This window comes from Chrysemys picta, chromosome 17 (genome assembly GCF_011386835.1).
Source record: "Chrysemys picta bellii isolate R12L10 chromosome 17, ASM1138683v2, whole genome shotgun sequence".
NCBI lineage: Eukaryota > Metazoa > Chordata > Testudines > Emydidae > Chrysemys > Chrysemys picta.
In genome coordinates, this window is record NC_088807.1 from 22,695,772 (window position 1) to 22,713,187 (window position 17,416).

A 17,416-nucleotide genomic window follows, 5' to 3' on the forward strand; every position below is an offset into this window, starting at 1 on the left:
CATTGATGGAGTCATAGCACACGGTTGGGGTAGTGGTGGCTGCACCCCCTAGAATGGCATGCAGCTCCGCATAGAAGCGGCAAGTTTGCAGCTCTGCCCCGGACCTTCCGTTTGCTTCTCTGGCTTTGTGGTAGGCTTGCCGTAGCTCCTTAATTTTCACGCGGCACTGCTGTGTGTCCCTGTTATGGCCTCGGTCCTTCATGGCCTTGGAGACCTTTTCTAATACTTTGCCATTTCTTTTACTGCTTCGGAGTTCAGCTAGCACTGATTCATCTCCCCATATGGTGAGCAGATCCCGTACCTCCCGTTCGGTCCATGCTGGAGCTCTTTTGCGATCCTGGGACTCCATCACGGTTACCTGTGCTGATGAGCTCTGCGTGGTCACCTGTGCTCTCCACGCTGAGCAAACAGGAAATGAAATTCAAACGTTCGCGGGTCTTTTCCTGTCTACCTGGCCAGTGCATCTGAGTTGAGAGTGCTGTCCAGAGCGGTCACAATGAAGCACTGTGGGATAGCTCCCGGAGGCCAATAATGTCGAATTCCGTCCACACTACCCCAATTCCGACCCACAAAGGCCGATTTTATCGCTAATCCCCTCGTCGAAGGTGGTGTAAAGAAACCGGTTTAAAGGACCCTTTAAGTCGAAAGAAAGGGCTTCGTCGTGTGGACGTGTCCAGGCTTAATTTGATTTAACGCTGCTAAAATCGACCTAAACCCATAGTGTAGACCAAACCTAAGAGGCACCCAGGGGGTGGTATGTAATTGTCCCAGGTCACTGGGTGGGGGTTCGAGCCGGTTTTGCATTGTGTTATTGAAACAGAACCCCTAGATACAGAACCCGGCCCTTGTTGCTGCCAACTTAGATAGGCAGAAGGGTTACATGTCAATTGGATTATTTTCATTTAAATTAAAAACATGGGTCTTTTTTTTTAAAACAAGACTCTTGTGGATTAAATTGGAAATTATGACAACCCATGTTAATGCCTAAACTTGCTATAGTTTGGTCCATGTTTGCTTCCCAGTTTTAATGGACATCAAACTGCTGAATTTGTGGAAGTCGTTGGCTGAGCACCTGGAACCAGAGTTTGTTGAAAGGGTAAAACCAGCTTTTGACAGCAGTCGCCTCTTCTGCAGGCACAGAAAGAATCTTTTCTTCAGTTCAGTGTATTCAGCTCGTTCAGTTCAATGACACGTTCATTCAAATTTCAGACACTGACGGGGAGTTGAGAAAGCAGGAAAGCTTCTTTTCCTCTTCCAATCTATGAATAAATACTACATGTGGGGGGATCAGATCTATTAGTTCTAATATCTGAGAGATACGATGACCAGAAACAATCAGTTCATGTCACTAACTGCAGATACCTCCTTACATCAGTTAGGTTCAAATGAAAAATACATTTCGATCCACTTTTTTTTATTATGTATTCAGCACATTTAAGGTAGTTTTATTTCATTAATAAACATATTGAAAATGCTGTTTCTGTGCATTTTTGAGTGCATTTGATTTTCCATCCCAACAGAGTTTGGACAAATCAGAAGTAAAAAAATCAGCATAATCTAGGAAATAAAGGTATCATTTGCCATTTTCCAACATAATCAAAATGTAAAAATTAGACTGAAGAAATGTAAATGACTCCATATAACTGCTTTAATCAATGTGCATAGATATAGTTTGCCATCATGGTTAGCAAAAGAAAAAGCACCAGATTTAGTGTAAAGACTATATTTAGTTGCAAATCAACATTTTTAATGGTTATCAACTAATGAGAATCAACCTATCATTAGGAAAATAACTAAAAAATACATTAAAACCTCCTCGCCCCCCTGGTGTAACCACTGGACACCACTTCCCATCCCGAGCCGGGGAGAGAACCCAGGAGTCCTGAATCCTAGGGCAGGTAGATCAGGATGGGAAGCAGAGCTGGGGTCTCATCTGCTCTGTCTCGGGGCTGGTCCTTACCCTGCAAAGACATGAAGCAGATTTGTCCATGAGTCGACCCTGATCCCCATGTATCAGCCCTGCCCTTCTGCCCTACAGGGCAGCCGGGACCGGGGAGGGCCCAGGACAGAATCCCTGCCCCTCACGCTCTGCCAGGGGGAGCCCCGCCCCCTCCAGCTGCTGAGCCTGGATACCCTAGAGACAGGTTCCCGCCCCCAGCAGCACAGTGCCCCCTACCGAGCCCCCTGCCCCACCCCCTGCAGCCCAGCGCCCCCTAGTGCTGCCCAGGGGCTTTGGGGCCAGCTCTCACTGCCAGGGGAGAGCGCCCCCTGCTGGGCCCCTGCCCCACCCCCTGGGTTTCCTTCCCTGTCTCCCATCCAAGCCATGACCCCTTCCCAGCCCAGCTTAACAGCGGCTTTAACCCTTCCCTTCCTGGGCAGGGCACTCACTTCCTCAGGTTTTCCTGTAACAGAGGAAGGCCAGGAGACAGTCCCTGCCCCACCCAGGTGCCATTGACACATGGAGTCACTGCGGAGCAGGTCTGGGTGTGGCGGTCCCTATTTGGGAGGAGGAACGTCCCTGTGTCTACAGAGTTACGGGGGAGCTTGTCTGGCAAACGGGGCTGTATCAAACCAGGGGGCGCTAATACCGACAGCCCAGACTCGCTCTGAGACCCCCCGCAAGGGTGGATGTGGGGCTGGGAGCGGGGACGTCGAGCCGGGTCCCTCACCTGCTACCACCAGCTCCACGGGGTCGCTGGGCTCTGAGGAGACGAAGGGCTCTGATCGGGGCCGGTAGCTGCAGCTGTAGTTCCCTCCATGCTGCCGGCCCACGGTGGAGATGCGGAACTCGGCCCCGTCCCCAGCAGGGTCCATGTGTTGCTGCAGGCTCGGGTCTTCAGCCTTGTGCAGGAAGAAGGTCACATTCCGGCACTGCCCCTGACACTGAATGGTGACGTTTGCCCCTGGGGCAGTGTCCGAAGTGAAGCTCAGCGAGATGGAGGGTCTGGGTAAGCTGGGATCTGCGCACAGGAGACAGGCTGTGAGAGCCAGACCTGGGCACCCACCCAGCCCCGGCCTCCCTGGCCGGCTGCAGCCATGGACAGATCCTGGGGCCCCCGAGCAGAGATTCTCTCCCAGATCCCAGAGTTCCCCCCACCCACAATCCCGGCCCTGTGAGCTGGGCTCCCAGCCCCACAGACACCGAGCCGCAGCTCCTTAGTTCTTGGGATCCTCATATGCCCATGTGTGGCCCCTGCCTCGTTCACTGCATCCAGCCCCCCCCGAGCACAGAGCGACTCACAGGCTGGTCTCTGGTGCCCGGCACCGCCCAGCACCAGGTCCCGAGCCGCACACAAGAAGGGAGTCAGCCTCCCATTCTACATAGCGGGAATCTGAGGCACAGACATATTCACTTTCCTCAGTGAGCTCCCAGGGGCAGGGACTGTCTCTTCACTCTGTGTTTATGCAGCGCCTGGCACAAAGGGGCCCTGATCATGGCGGGGGCCCTACATGCAACACAAGGGATCCAGCGCTATTGAGGCCAGCATTTGCAGAGGTCTCCGCTAACTGTGGGCATCTCGGTTTGTGGGAGCTCGGCCTGAGAACCCTGAAGATTGAGGCCCCCCCACAATGAAGGACACTTTTGAAAACCGTGGTGTGCTCCCATCACACAGTGTCTATGGCCGCAGCAGGAGCTGGGCCAGATCTCCTGGGTCCCAGCCCAGCACCGTGTCCACCAAGCCACCGCTTCTCCTGCAGCCCCTGCTTCATTCAGCCCGGGCTGGGGCACTGCCTGGGCCGGGCGCTGGAGAACAGGGGGGATGGGATCATGGGATTAAATAGCAACTCACAGTTCATACAAACTGGGGACAGTGTTAAAGTAGCCTCCAGGAGCTGCTGCTCCCCCCTGGCTGGGGAACCCCCCAGTGACTCTGTCCCCACTCCCCAGCCGGGCGTCCCCTCTGCGGGGTCAGGGCTCAGGGCAGAGCCTGGCTCTGAGCATCCCATTGGCACCAAGCCCCCGTGAGGGTCTGGCTGGGGGTGGAGCTAGGAGCAGGGACGCGAGACGGGCCCCTCACCTCTCACCACCAGCTCCACGGAGTCGCTCCACCTGACGAACGGCTCCGACCTGCTGTGATGGGAGCAGCTATAGTTCCCGCCCTGCTCCCGGCGCACGTTGTTGATGGGAAACAGAAATTTCAACTTCTCCGAATCCACGTGTGCAACATGGCGTCCCCCTTTATTCAGCACGATCCGCACACCCCGGCCCTTCCCACAACACCAGATGGACACAGCTCCCCCCAGGGAGACCTCCCCACTGGGGCTGATGATGGGCTTGGGCAGAGGGGGCTCTGGGAGTAGAAGGAGACAGGCCGTGAGACGCAGACCCTGGGCGGGGAGGGGCTGACACCGCGACCCAGCCACCGGCCCCTCCCCCGCACAGCTCCCCATTGAGTGCTGGGCGTCCAAGGGAGTGGGGAGGGGCTGGCTGAGCAGCCCCTAGGCCCCAAAAGCTCTGTGTGTCCCCGGAGATGGGGAGTATCCCCCTGGGAAAGGCCCCCTGCTCCGCAGCTTCCCCTGGAGCCAGGTATCCCCCGTCCCTCAGACTGAAATCTCCAGCAGCTGCTGCTCCCCCCAGTGACTCCATCCCCCATGGGCTGGACCCCCGTTTCCGGGTGGCTAGCCCTGCAACCCCAGCCCCCCCCTGCACAAGGCCCCGCTTCTAGAAGCAGGAGCCCTGAATGCCCCTTGCCACCCCCTGCCCCAGCCAGAGAACCCCCAGACCTGCCGGAACCCCAAGACAGCCCCCCACCCCCGCCGCCAGAGGACCCCAGGCACAGCCCCAGTCCCGGGTCAGCCGCATCCACCCAACCAACCTGAGCCCCAGTCATGCGATGCCAAGAACCCCAGCGGCACCAGCCGGCCCCGGGTGACCCCAGCCCTGTGCTAGGCCAGAGCAGCCCCCAGCCCCAGGCCCCGGCCAGCCCCAGGCCCCGGCCAGCTGGCCAACCACAGCCCAGCGTCCCTCGGCAGTGGGGTTACCATCCTTCCATATTTCCCCGGACATGTCCAGCTTTTGCGTCCGGGAGGAATTGGTAACAAGGTTAAAAGGTCCGGGATTTTTCCCCGCCCCTCCGTCCCTTCCATGCACAGTGTGGCGTGGCTGATTGGGCGGCTGGGCCTGATTGAGCCTCTTCCATTGGCCTCCAGCAGCCAGAGCCCCTCCCCTGCTCCCCCGTGCTGCCTGCAGCGTGTTTTGCCTACACGTGGACATGGGCATGGTAAGGGGAGTCCCGGGGGCAGTCAGGGAGCAGGGGGAGGGTTGGATGGGTCCCCGGCCTCCACCTGCCACTCCCCCTCCGCGCATCCCTCCCCCCGGTGGGTCCCCCCCTCCCTGCCTGCCTCTCCCCTGCCTGCTTCTACTGCCAGAGCCAGCAGCAACTGCTGTCTGCTGCCCCTGGGTCCTAGTGCCCCCCATCACTAATGGCAAGACAGGCTGCCCTTACTCTGCCCTTCCATCCTAGCCCTGAGCCTCTCCAATGCCCCAAAACCCTCAGCCCCAGCCCCAGTCAGAGCCCTCATTCCCCCACACCCTAATCCTCTGCCCCAGCCCTGAGCCCCCTCCTGCATCATGAACCCCTCATCCTCAGACCCACAGCCCTCACCCCTGCATCCCCTCCTATCCCCAAACTCCCTCCCAATCCCCCTCCCCCTTCCCACACACCCCCTCCTGACTTCAAACTCCCTCCCAAAGCCTGCACCCCTCCCTTTGCACTGCCTCCCACCCCCAAACTCCATCCCAGAGCCTGCACCCCTCACCCCCTCCTGCACACCCACCCCCTGCCCCAGCCCGGAGCCTGCACCCAGCACCCAAACTCTATCCCAGAACCTGCACTCTGCACCCCTGCTGCACCCTAATCCGCAGCCCAGGACCTGCACCCCAGACCTCCTCCCCCCACCCAACCCCCCTCCCAGAGCCTTAGGCAGGTGGGCAGGTTCTGGGCACCACCAAAATTTCTACAACCCTGCCACCCATGTGAGTGGATAAGGGTCGGGGCAGTCGGGACAGGTAGGGTCCTGGGGGGGGCAGTTAGGGTGGGGGTTCTCAGCAGGGGTCAGTCAGGGGACAAGAAGCGGGGGGGTTGGGGTTTCTGAGGGTGGCAGTCAGGGGGTGGAAAGTGGGAGGGAGTGGATGGGGCAGGGGCAGGGGCAGGGGCGGGGCTAGAGCGGGGCTCCCCTCCACCCAGTGTCCTCTTTTTTGATTGTGGAAATATGGTAACCCTACTCGGCAGCGACTCCAGACAGGGAAGGCAGAGCTTTACCTGGCCTATTATAACCACCACCCACGTCGTCCCCACTCCCAGGCCGGGCGTCCCCTCTGCTGGGCCCAGGGCTTAGGGCAGAGCCTGGCTCTGAGTGTCCCATTGGCACCGAGCCCCCATGAGGGTCTGGCTGGGGGTGGGGCTGGGAACGGGGACGCCGAGCCGGGCCCCTTACCTCTCACCACCAGCTCCACGGGGTCGCTGGGGTATGACACGGCAAACGGCTCCGATCTGCTGTGATAGGAGCAGCTGTAGCTCCCGCCGGGCAGAGCCTGGCTCTGAGCATCCTAACAGCATGGAGCCCCCCACGAGGGTCTGGCTGGGAGTGGGGATGTCGAGACGCGCCCCTCACCTGCTACCACCAGCTCCACTGAGTCACTGGGCTGTGAGGAGATGAAGGGCTCTGATCGGGGCCGGTAGCTGCAGCTGTAGCTCCCTCCGTGCTGCTGGCCCACGGTGAGGATGCGGAACTCGGCCCCGTCCCCAGCAGGGTCCATGTGTTGCTGCAGGCTCGGGTCTTCAGCCTTGTGCAGGAAGAAGGTCACATTCTGGCGCTGCCCCTGACACCGGATGGTGACGTTTGCCCCTGGGACGGTGACCCCAGTGGGGCTCAGAGAGATGGAGGGTCTGGGTAAGCTGGGATCTGCGCACAGGAGACAGGCTGTGAGAGCCAGACCCAGGCACCCACACAGCCCCGGCCTCCCCGGCCGGCTGCAGCCATGGAGAGATCCTGGGGCCCCCGAGCAGAGATTCTCTCCCAGATCCCAGAGATTCCCCCATGCAGAATCCCGGCCCTGCGAGCTGCGCTTCCAGCCCCACAGACATGGAGCCGCAGCTCCCTAGTTCTTGGGATCCTCATATGCCCATGTGTGGCCCCTGCCTCATTCACTGCATCCAGCCCCCCGAGCACAGAGCGACTCACGGGCTGGTATCTGGTGCCCGGCAGCACCCAGCACCACAGGGCCCGAGCCGCACACAAGAAGGGAGTCAGCCTCCCATTCTACATAGCGGGAATCTGAGGCACAGACATAGTCACTTTCCTCAGTGAGCTCCCGGGGGCCGGGACTGTCTCTTCACTCCGGGTTTATGCAGCGCCTGGCACAACAGGGCCCTGATCATGGCGGGAGCCCTACATGCACCCGAAACACAAGGGATCCAGCGCTATTGAGGCCAGCGTTTGCAGAGGTCTCCGCTAAGTGTGGGCATCTCGGGTTGCGAGCGCTTGGCCTGAGAACCCTGAAGATTGAAGCCCTGTCACGGAGTCCCCGGGCGATGCTCTGGAACTGTTCCCCACAAAGCCAGTCAGGACTTTGGGGATACTCCTCTCCCTCGGAGCAGACTGTCTTCAGGGCAAGAAGCTCACATGGCTTCACCTCCTGGGTCTGACCTTGGAGCATTCAGCATATGCCCCTCCGTGCGCTTCCCACAGTGAGTCCGCCCAGGCGGGGTCCTGGGGAAGCCAAAGGGTTCTGCACCCCCCACTTCGCGGTCAGACGTGACTCTTTGCCAGCCAGTAAAACAGAGGTTTATTAGACTACAGGAACATGGTCTAAAAGAGAGCTTGTAGGTCCAGCGAACGGGACCCAGGCCATCAGTTGCGAGGAGACAGAGTGTTGGGCATTTATGTACCCTGGCCCTTTGCTCTGCAGCAACCATACACCCTTATCCCACCACCTAGATACTTAAGAACTGCATAGGGGAAACTGAGGAAAACATTAAGAACAGTCCACTTCATCACAGGTCCCCCCACACACACACAATGAAGGACACTTTTGAAAACCGCGACATGCTCCCATCACAGAGTGTGTGGCTGTGCCAGGCGCTGGGCCAGATCTCCTGGGTCCCAGCCCAGCGCCGTGTCCACCAAGCCACTGCTTCTCCTGCAGCCCCTGCCTCATTCACCTCCGGCCAGGGCACTGCCTGGGGCGGGCGCTGGAGAACAGAGGGGATGGGATCCCGGGATTAAATAGCGACTCACGGTTCATACAAACTGGGGACAGCATTAAAGTTGCCTCCAGGGTTCCTGCTCCCCCCTGGCTGGGGAACCCCCCAGTGACTCCGTCCCCGCTCCCCAGCTGGGCATCCCCTCTGCTGGGTCAGGGCTCAGGGCAGAGCCTGGCTCTGAGTGTCCCATTGGCACCGAGCCCCCGTGAGGGTCTGGCTGGGGGTGGGGCTGGGAACGGGGACGCCGAGCCGGGCCCCTCACCTCTCACCACCAGCTCCACGGGGTCGCTGGGGTACGACACGCCGAACGGCTCCGATCTGCTGTGATAGGAGCAGCTGTAGCTCCCGCCGTGCTCCCAGCGCACGTTGCTGCTGGAAAACACAGCCTTATTGTCGTCCGAATCCACAGGTGAGAAATGGCGTCGCTCTTTATTCAGTACGAACCACACGCCCCGGAGCTGCCCCTGACACCAGATGCTCCCGGCTCCCCCAAGGGAGACCCCCCCGCTGGGGCTCAGGGAGATGTTGGGTTTGGGGTAGCTGGTCTCTGCAGTGGGAAGCAGACAGGCCGTGAGACACAGACCCCGGGCGGGGGAGGGGCCGACACCACGACCCAGCCACCTTCCCCTCCCCAGCACAGCTTCCGACTAAGTGCTGGGTTTCCAGGGGAGTGGGGAGGGGCCGTGGCCGGCTGAGCAGCCCCTGGGCCTCGAGCCCTCTGTGCATCCCCCAAGATGGGGAGAATCCCCCTGGGAAAGGTCCCCTGCTCTGCAGCTCCCCCAGGGACAGGGATCCCCCCTCCCTCAATCTCCAGTGGCTGCTGCTCCCCGCAGTGACTCCATCCCCCATGGGCGGTGGGTGGACCCCCCTTTCTGGGAGGCTAGCCCTGCAACTCCACCGTGATGCACAAAGCCCCACTTCCCAATGCAGGAGCCCTGAGTGCCTCTCACCACCCCCTCCGCTGACCAGATAAACCCCAGCTGGCCAGAACCCCGAGCCAGCCCCCCATCCCCACCTCCAGAGGACCCCCGACACAGCCCCAAGCCCAGGTCACCCCTGCCAGCCAACCGACTCCAGTTCCAGACGTGCGATGCTGAGCAGCTCCAGCTGCGCTGGTCGGCCCGGGTGACCCCAGCCCTGTGCTAGGCCAGGGCAGCCCCATCCCCTAGCCCCAGCCCCCGGCCTTCCTCTGCCCCAAATCTCCAGTGGCTGCTTCTCCCTCCTGGCTGGGGAACCCCCAAGTGACTCTGTCCCCGCTCCCTGGCTGGGCGTCCTCTCTGCTGGGCCCAGGGCAGAGCCTGGCTGTGAGCATCCCATCGGTGCAGAGACCCGCTGTGGGTCTGGCTGGGTGTGGGGCTGGGAGCCGGGACCCTGAGCCGGGCCCCTCACCTGCTACAATGATCTCGACGGAGTCGCTGGGATGCGATGTGCGACTCTGATCCGTTATGGAGCGATAGTCGCAGGTGTAGCTCCCTCTATCTTCCCGGCTGACATTGACGATGGGAAATTCAGCCACGGTCCCATCAGGCTGTGGGTTCGGTTGTCCAGTTTTACGCAGAAAGAACTCCATGCCCGGGTACAAACCCTCACAGCGGATGGTGACGCTTCCCCTGAGCACCACCACCCTGCTGGGGCTCACCCAAATGGGGGGTTTGGAGTATTCATGCCCTGTTTTCAAGAAGAGACAGGAGTTAAACAGGGGAGACACAGCCCCCCACCAGCCCCCCGCCCCAATTCAGTCCATCCGTCATTCGGCCTCTCTAGGAGTCTGTCCCCTACCAGGGTTGGCACTGCCTGCCCATGGGGCTAGGGGGCAGGGGGTTCACCCAGAGGTAGCTCAGGACCGGGCTCCATGAGAGATCCCCTGCTTCCCCCCCCCCCCCCCCCGCTGCCTGAGGCCAGCCAGGGAGCCTGAGCAGTGGGCCCCTGCAGCTCTGCCCCCCACCCCGGGGTTGGAAATAGAGTCTGTGACTGGCAGGAATCTCACAAGACCCACCTTTCCCTAGGCCATGGGATCGGGGGGTGGGGCTGTGAGTGCAGGGGAGGGAGGTGTTGGGGTCGATCTCGGGGCAGGGGAGGATCTGGGGGTTCTGCCTGCGGCTGCACTGACCGTGAACATTTCGGTTCCCCGAGGGGATCTAGAGCCCATGGATGGGCCCTGTTAACATTTGTATGAGCAGAAATAAATCCACGTGTTGCCCCCACCCCCGGATCCTCACAGCCTGGGGGTGGGGGGGAGGGGCAGGACATTAAACTAGAGGATGGTTCCCGTCTGCTTCGTCAGACCCCACATAGAATATCAGGGTTGGAAGGGACCTCAGGAGGTATCTAGTCCAACCCCCTGCTCAAAGCAGGACCAATTCCCGACTAAATCACCCCAGCCAGGGCTTTGTCAAGCCTGACGTTAAAAACCTCAAAGGAAGGAGATTCCACCACCTCCCTATGTAGCCCATTCCAGTGCTTCACCACCCTCCTAGTGAAATAGTGTTTCCTAATATCCAACCTAAACCTCCCCCACTGCAACTTGAGACCATTACTCCTTGTTCTGTCATCTGCCACCACTGAGAACAGCCGAGCTCCATCCTCTTTGGAACCCCCCTTCAGGTAGTTGAAAGCAGCTATCAAATTCCCCCTCATCCTTCTCTTCTGGAGACTAAACAATCCCAGTTCCCTCAGCCTCTCCTCATAAGTCATGTGCCCCAGACCCCTAATCATTTTTGTTGCCCTCCGCTGGACTCTCTCTAATTTGTCCACATCCTTCTTGTAGTGTGGGGCCCAAAACTGGACACAGTACTCCAGATGCGGCCTCACCAATGTCAAATAAAGGGGAACGATCACGTTCCTCGATCTGCTGGCAATGCCCCTACTTATACAGCCCAAAATGCCGTTAGCCTTGTAGGCAACAAGAGCACACTGTTGACTCATTTCCAGCTTCTCATCCACTGTGACCCCTAGGTCCTTTTCGGCAGAACTGCTACCTAGCCATTCGGTCCCTAGTCTGTAGGAGTGCATGGGATTCTTCCGTCCTAAGTGCAGGACTCTGCACTTGTCCTTGTTGAACCTCATCAGGTTTTTTTTGACCCAATCCTCTAATTTGTCTAGGTCCCTCTGTATCCGATCCCTACCCTCTAGTGTATCTACCACGCCTCCCACGAGCCAGATTCAGCTCTTAGTTATTCCCTAGCGGGGCCGGGACGGCAGAGATTCACAGAAGAATGGGGCCGGGTCTGAGCTCACGGCCGGAGTTTGGGTTGAGTTTGGGGGAAGGTTCAGATCTCAGTTCCTCTTTTCTCCACCCCACGTATCCCATCCCCCGTACTTGATGTTATCGTCCTCCCCACAAACTGATACTCACCTCCCCAAACCCCTCTGTGCTCGGCCAGCCAGCAGCCTGGAGGGGAGACGGCTCGTTAGTGACCAGATCCCAGAGCAACTGGATCCTACACCCTAGTCTCAACCCTCCCTCCTGCCATGGGCACATGCCCTGGTCTCAGATCCCCGCCATGGGCACACGCCCTGGACTCAGATTCTGCCCCTCCCCTCTCCCCCATGGGCACAGGCCCTGGCCTCAGATGCACCCCCCATGGGCACACGCCCTGGCTTTATTCGATACTCACCGAGGAAGAGGACGGTGAGAGCAGATGCCATGATGGGGGCAGCCAGGGGTCCCTCAGCGCTGCCACCAACACCCCGAAGCCCAACTCAACCAAGCCCCAAATGAGGAACTCAGCTGGTGGCTCCAGCTACAGGAAGTGGACGATGTGTCATCTCTTCCTGCGTCCATCATATGTTGTCTCTAATCTGCAGACGAAATCTAGAACAGCCAAAGCAAGCAGAGGTCCCTGCAAAACCCAGGAATCCCTGGGCCCCTCAGCCTGGCCAAGCATCCTGCAGCTCCCAGCTTCTCTATGTCTCTGTGGGGACTCGGGAGAGGTCTCTGTGATGCAGCAGGGAGTGGGAAGTATTGACCTGGGAAGGTTGCAGGGGAGTTTTACTGGGACTGTGTGTGGGATGGGAGACTTTCCTTGAGGGAAGATACCTGAGCATGTAACGTGAGAGCCCAGGATCGGGGGTTGGGGCCAGGTGACACCTTCTGCCCGGGAAACTGGACAAAGGCTGGAGGAGGAACCAGAGGGAGGGGGCAGGGCCGGCGCTTCCATTTAGGTGACCTAGGCGCTTGCCTAGGGCACCAGGATTTGGGGGGGCGGCAATTCGGCGGCGAGGGGTCCTTCCGCGCTCCGGGTCTTTGGTGGCAATTCTGCGGTGGGTCCTTCACTCGCTCTGGGACCCGCCTCCAAAGTGCCCCGAAGACTGGGAGCGCGGAAAGACACCCCCACCGCAGAATTGCTGACGACGACCGGGCGCACGGAAGGACCCCCACCTAGGGCGCCAAAAACCCTGGCGCCGCTCCTGGAAGGGGGTGTGAAACAGCTGGAGGGGCTTCAGTTTGGAGCTGGCTGAGGAAATGGAGGGAGTCCCAGGATTGATCCCGGCAATTACAGACCAGTAAGTCTAATGTCAGTACCGGGCAAATTAGTTGAAACAATAGTAAAGAATAAAATTGTCAGACACTTAGAAGAACATAAATTGTTGGGCAAAAGTCATCATGGTTTCTGTAAAGGGAAATCGTGTCTTACTAATCTATTAGAGTTCTTTGAAGGGGTCAACAAACATGTGGACAAGGGGGATCCAGTGGACATAGTGTACTTAGATTTCCAGAAAGCCTTTGACAAGGTCCCTCACCAAAGGCTCTTAGTTAATTTAAGCTGTCATGAGATAAAAGGGAAGGTCCTTTCATGGATTGAGAACTGGTTAAAAGATAGTGAACAAAGGGTAGGAATAAATGGTAAATTCTCCGAATGGAGAGGGGTAACTAGTGGTGTTCCCCGAGGGTCAGTCCTAGGACCAATCCTATTCAACTTATTCATAAATGATCTGGAGAAAGGGGTAAACAGTGAGATGGCAAAGTCTGCAGACGATATTAAACTGCTCAAGATAGTTAAGAGCAAAGCAGACTGTGAAGAACTTCAAAAAGATCTCACAAAACTAAGTGATTGGGCAACAAAATGGCAAATGAAATTTCATGTGGATAAATGTAAAGTAATGCACATTGGAAAAAATAACCCCAACTATACATACAATATGATGGGGGCTAATTTAGCTACAACGAATCAGGAAAAAGATCTTGGAGTCATCGTGGATAGTTCTCTGAAGATGTCCACGCAGTGTGCAGCGGCGGTCAAAAAGGCAAACAGGATGTTAGGAATCATTAAAAAGGGGATAAAGAATAAGACGGAGAGTATCTTATTGCCCTTATATACATCCATGGTATGCCCACATCTTGAATACTGCATACAGATGTGGTCTCCTCATCTCAAAAAAATATACTTGCATTAGAAAAGATTCAGAGAAGGGCAACTAAAATGATTAGGGGTTTGGAACAGGTCCCATATGAGGAGAGATTAAAGAGCCTAGGACTTTTCAACTTGGAAAAGAGGAGACTAAGGGGGGATATGATAGAGGTATATAAAATCATGTGTGGTGTGGAGAAAGTAAATAAGGAAAAGTTATTTACTTGTTCCCATAATACAAGAACTAGAGGCAACCAAATGAAATTAATGGGCAGCAGGTTTAAAACAAATGAAAGGAAGTTCTTCACACAGCGCACAGTCAACTTGTGGAACTCCTTGCCTGAGGAGGTTGTGAAGGCCAAGGCTATAACAGGGTTTAAAAGAGAACTGGATAAATTCATGGAGGTTAAGTCCATTAATAGCTATTAGCCAGGATGGGTAAGGAATGGTGTCCCTAGCCTCTGTTTGTCAGAGGGTGGAGATGGATGGCAGGAGAGAGATCACTTGATCATTACCTGTTAGGTTCACTCCCTCTGGGGCACCTGGCATTGGCCACTGTGGGTGGACAGGATACTGGGCTAGATGGACCTTTGGTCTGACCCGGGGTCTAAGCTCCCCGCCCCCCAGAAGGATTTGACTGAGGGGTCCAAGCTCTGTTTGGGACTGTGTTCCTGTCGTCCAATAAACCTTCCGTTTTACTGGCTGGCTGAGAGTCACGGTGAATCGCAGGAAGTGGGGGGTGCAGGGCCCTGACTCCTCCACACTCTGTGACAGTCACCCTCAGTGCACTCTGCAGCATTGGGGAAGGTGCATCGGGCTGGGAGCCAGGAGACCACAGGGTCTTGTTTTCAATCTTCCACTGACCACTACAGTAGAACCTCAGAGTTACGAACTGACCAATCAACCACACACCTCATTTGGAACTGGAAGTGAGCAATCAGACGGCAGCAGAGTTAACTTTAAAAAAAAAAGCAAATAGTTAACCATAAACTGCTAAAAACATAAGGTGGAAGTTTAAAAAGAAAGATTTGACAAGGGAAGGAAACTGTTTCTGTGCTTGTTACATTTAAATTAAGATGGTTAAAAGCAGCATTTTTCTTCGGCATAGTAAAGTTTTGAAGCTGTGCTAAGTCCATGTTCAGTTGTAAACTTTTGAAAGACCAGCAATAACCTTTGTTCAGCCTAGTGAATATTTCAGTTATGAACAACCTCCAATCCCGAGGTGTTTGTAACTCTCAGGTTCTCCTGTATTTCCATGCAGATTGACACACACACACCCCCTTGGTTCCATTCTGAGTTCAAAGCTGGCTGGTGACCCATGTTGGTAAAATTAATACGTTATCATGCAATTAAAGGGGCCAGAGTTAAGGAAAACTTAACTGTGGCATTTCCTGGTGCTGGAGGGTTTGACTCTGCAGCCTTCCCTCTCAGCCTGCCAACCTGCCCACCTGTGACACGAGCCGTGGCACCATGTGAGGAGCGGGTGCGAGGGGGACGCCTGGGTTTGCTGCCCCTTGAGCCATAACTGAGCGGTGATGGCGGCTTTACACTGTAACGCGTGGTTCTAAGGGGCTTTTCTCAGCGTGTGAATTAAATCAACCAGGTTCAAAATAAAATTGGAGAAAGAGAAATTCCATCCCGGACCCACAACGGGTCACCAGCTGGGCAAGACCCAGGGACCTTCTAATGCCCCCGCAGAGACCCTGCCCCCGAGCTGTGGGAGACACTGTCAGTGGTTACGTGACACACACTTGTTTATATAGACATCTCCCCTCAAATCCCCGTCCTCTCTGCCCCTCTCCTGTCTCCCCTCAAACCCCCACATCCTGCACCAACCCCAGCCCATGTCCCCCTCGTCCCTGTCCCCCCTCCAACCCTCACTGCCCTCTCCCATCTCCCATCCAATACCTACCCCGTTTCTGTCTCCCCTCGAATTCCTGTCCCCACTCCCTCCCTGATCTCAGCTCATCTCCCCTCTAATCCCTTCCCCCCGACCCTCAGCCTGTCCCCCCAAACTCCCGTGCCTGGCTGCTCTTTGCAGAGGGTCTCACAGGCCCAGAGGGCTCAGGGGGGTTGGAAACTCTCCCCCTCGCCAGCGTTACACAGGCCGGGGGCCGGGGCTCGTTTCAAACCGAGCCCCTGGTTCTACTCACCTCCTGGGCAAACCCCCAGCAGCAGCCGTTCAAAGGCAAAGCTTTCGGGTTAACCCCACGGACAAGGAATCAAACCCGGCCTGTCTATTGAAACGGGGGCTGAGCGACCGCGGCCAACAGCCGGAGTCAGACCAGCTCCAAGTCTCGCTCCCTCAGGAATCACCAGAGCAGAGCCGCTTGTTTCCAGAACAGCCGGGCTGTGGGGGGAGGAACCGGTTCATTTCTCTCTCCGGACGGACGGGCAGGGCAGCCGCTGACCCTGCGCCTAGTGTACGTGGGGGAATGATCCCGCTATTGTGGGGAACTTTCCTGGGTTATACACGCCCCGGTGAGATTGGCTAGTGAAAGGATCTGAGTCCTCGCTCCCACTCCCCTTACCCAGAGGCCTGCCTGACCTCGAGGGCTCCCCTTCCTCCCACCCGTGCGGCAGAGTCCTCGTAACCCCGGCAAGGCTGGGCCCCGGATCCCTGGGGGCTCCACCCCCAGTCTTGTTGTGGTCACTTAGGACACGGGGACACCATAAACAGCCACCTCTGCAAGGGAAACGAAGTTCACAGTCTCTTCCTCACATCTCCCAGGCCTCCTGCCCAGGCCCTGGCCGTGCCAGGGTGATACCACAGTGTGACAATCTGTATCTCAAAGCAGCACCGTGGAGCCCCCGTATTCACCACTACCATAGAATTATGATCGGTTGGGTACAAAGTTGCCTTGTGAGGCATCATTTTAAAAGTCTTGATCTGTTGAACATTCATGTCCTGTTGCATTGTATGTGCTGTTGCGAATTATACCTATAGGTCACGCGCAGTTCGAGTCTAGGCTGAGGCACATGAACAAAATCTACAACTGCAGAGTATTCAAAGATAACAGGTTTATTATGCTCGAGCGTGGTGCCCCCTTGCTAATCAGGAAGGGACCCGGAATGCAGGTTATACAAAGATTATATACCTTTTAGCAAAGCATGCTGTCCTCGTTGTGACGAAGTATGGGGTTTTCTTGTTTTCTGTGGAGTTTCAATGGTTTGCATGTGGAGGGGGTGGGACTCAGTTTCCCTGGGTGTTACTGGTTTAACGAGGTGAGGGGAGAGGGAGTGTGTTTTGCAGAGGACCGGAGAGGGAACTTGGGACCCCAGCCGATGGCCAGGAGGATGGATACCCCAGCGACCAGTGACCTGGTGACCCAGAAGCCCAGCTGAGGAGACGCAACCGGTTCTGGCCAGTGGGCGGACAATGGGCTGCAGAGTGAGGACCCAGGGACTTAACCAGCCGGTTCCAGCCAGAGCATAGAAGAGGGGAGAGGAGGCCCCGCTTTACAACCTTGTTTACCTGGAGAGAAGACAATGGGCAGAGGCGGGACCTGGGGCCGGGGAGCTCAGATGCCCAGCTAGGAAGCAGGTGGGCTCTGGGCTGGAGAGGGGGAGCAGGTAGAGCCCACCTGGAGGCAGAGAGACTGGGATGTGCTGTGCTGAGGGAGGCCAGGCCTGAGGCCCTGGGAGTTTCCTGTGCTGTGTTCAACTCTCAATAAACCCTCCTGTTTTATGCTGGCTGAGAGTCACTCCAGTCTAGAGAACATGGTGGCATCAACCCCTTTCAGGGGAGTGGAGGCCCCGGGGGGTCCAGAGCGAGTGGACTCCCTGAGGGGGCCCACAGCGAGAGACAGGCATGCTAAGGCTCCGAGAGGTGAGGCTCCAGGAGGTGGAGGGGCCTGA

General features: G+C 57.1%; 1 protein-coding gene across 1 annotated transcript in view; it reads right to left on the reverse strand.

Annotated features, from left to right (window-relative positions):
* Window positions 1-1,835: 1,835 nt before the first annotated feature.
* The window catches only part of LOC103306993 (immunoglobulin superfamily member 1-like), a 55,450-nt gene continuing 39,869 nt past the window's right edge, over window positions 1,836-17,416 (reverse strand). Inside the window, exons 9-14 of the mRNA XM_065570971.1 lie at window positions 9,597-9,875; window positions 8,470-8,754; window positions 6,566-6,906; window positions 4,020-4,290; window positions 2,670-2,960; window positions 1,836-1,961 (exon numbers count right to left, since the gene is read on the reverse strand). Of these exons, the coding sequence (XP_065427043.1) occupies window positions 1,957-1,961; window positions 2,670-2,960; window positions 4,020-4,290; window positions 6,566-6,906; window positions 8,470-8,754; window positions 9,597-9,875 (1,472 nt within the window). The 3' untranslated portion in view covers window positions 1,836-1,956. The remainder of the gene's footprint in view (window positions 1,962-2,669; window positions 2,961-4,019; window positions 4,291-6,565; window positions 6,907-8,469; window positions 8,755-9,596; window positions 9,876-17,416) is intronic.